Source organism: Acyrthosiphon pisum, chromosome A2 (assembly GCF_005508785.2).
Source record: "Acyrthosiphon pisum isolate AL4f chromosome A2, pea_aphid_22Mar2018_4r6ur, whole genome shotgun sequence".
NCBI lineage: Eukaryota > Metazoa > Arthropoda > Insecta > Hemiptera > Aphididae > Acyrthosiphon > Acyrthosiphon pisum.
Genome location: NC_042495.1, coordinates 27,922,885 through 27,924,643, shown reverse-complemented (window position 1 = coordinate 27,924,643; position 1,759 = coordinate 27,922,885). Strand labels below are relative to the sequence as shown.

Genomic DNA, 1,759 nt, shown 5'->3' with positions numbered 1-1,759 from the left:
GGCATGCTCATATGGGATAAATTAAAAACACTTTTCGCAGTTTAATTTAAAAGAATCACCTTTAAATTGGCAGTACATTTTTCTAATCAGTAGATTAATTAATTGCCAATAGACAACTATTGGGATTTTTCCAATTTAATAAACTTTATCTACTTTATTAATTGATTTTATCAAAATCAGCACAAGTCGCAATAACATATTTAGATGAGCAACAACTAAAATGTAATTTATTCCCGGCACCTAAAATCTTATTTTTGGTTGTCACAATAACCCAGGAATTATCCATCTGAATACTTTGCTAATTTTATTATATTAATTTAATTACTAATGCATACCTATACTACATATTATATTAATGAATATATGAAGATATATACAGAATAATTAATCAACCATGTATTTTATAATGATTTAATTTGTCAATAATCTTATAATATTACACTTAGGTACATTGTATTGGAGTTTTGATCGAGGGTGAAGTATTAGTATCAATTACCAATCATTAATAATGGACATTCTTAATAACGAATCTACTGGGCAGCCTTCCACACCAGATCCACAATGTTCAATTTGTTTGAATGAATTAAACAATAAATGTTACACTAATGCATGTGAACATTTATTTTGTTTTGATTGTTTACAACGATGGTCAAATACATGCTTAGAACAATGTTCAATTGTAAGTTTAGTTAAGCCTTAATAATTAGCTGTTAAAATTATACATATCATATCGTATCAAAATTTCTTGAATAGAAATTGACTATTTTATATGGTTTTGGAATACATACTGTTTTATTTTCATTATAAATATGAAAGTTTGATAAATTTTATTAATTATGACATTCATTTTAATGTACGTTGAATGTTTTCTCAGTTATTTAAAACTTATAAATAAGGTCCAATTATAGTTTAACAAGTTAGGAGAGTGAACTTAAATTGAACACCAGAAAAATTTCATATTTGTCTTCTGAAGTCTTTATTTATTACAATCGAAAAATTCTAACTTATTCATTAATTAGTTTACTTGATGCACATAATTTAATAATTGATTCAATTAATTAAGAACTTGTTGAAAAGTTTCATACTTATACATGTTTTAATCACAACTCTTATATTTTTGTATATTTATTATTTAGTCAGATCCAACTTGCCCATTATGTAAGCAAACTTTCAGATACATTTATCATTCATTTGATGATCTAGGCATCTTTGAAACATATACTGTTCCTACACTACCGAGGTAAAAACACATTATTTTATAACATTGATATATGATGTTTAAATTTACAATATTTTTTATAAAAATGTTTATTTTTCTAGTCCAAGCCCAGCAAATGAACAAGAATTTAGGCAAATAGCATTTAGTAACAGGTAAGATACTAGTACTTATTAATTATTAGGTAAAAACTATTTAACATATGTTTACTATAATTTTATATTAAATTTAAAAAGTATTAACAATTTATCTTATTTATTTAACATTCATTTAAAAATATATCAATGTACTTATTATAATAATTCCTATATTCAACCATAATAAGAGTTCCTACACCAGGTGGGGGTCGATAACCTATGTCAAGTTTGGACATAAACAGTACATACCCACATACCTCCCCACCACATCGTTTATGCATTCGCAAACTGGTGTACTTTTATTCTGAATACAGTATAGAAGCAAAGTTTATTTTATTTATATATCTATTAAATGGAAATGTAATATTTAACAGTAAATTAACAATATCAATTTTTCTTGATTATT

The 1,759-nt window shown here is 25.0% G+C and overlaps 1 protein-coding gene across 1 annotated transcript in view; it reads left to right on the top strand.

Annotated features, from left to right (window-relative positions):
• The first annotated feature begins 508 nt into the window (after positions 1 to 508).
• Positions 509 to 1,759, top strand: part of LOC103310866 (uncharacterized RING finger protein C32D5.10-like) — a 2,665-nt gene continuing 1,414 nt past the window's right edge. Inside the window, exons 1-3 of the mRNA XM_008190295.1 lie at positions 509 to 679; positions 1,137 to 1,240; positions 1,321 to 1,371. Coding sequence (XP_008188517.1) covers positions 509 to 679; positions 1,137 to 1,240; positions 1,321 to 1,371 — 326 coding nt within the window. The remainder of the gene's footprint in view (positions 680 to 1,136; positions 1,241 to 1,320; positions 1,372 to 1,759) is intronic.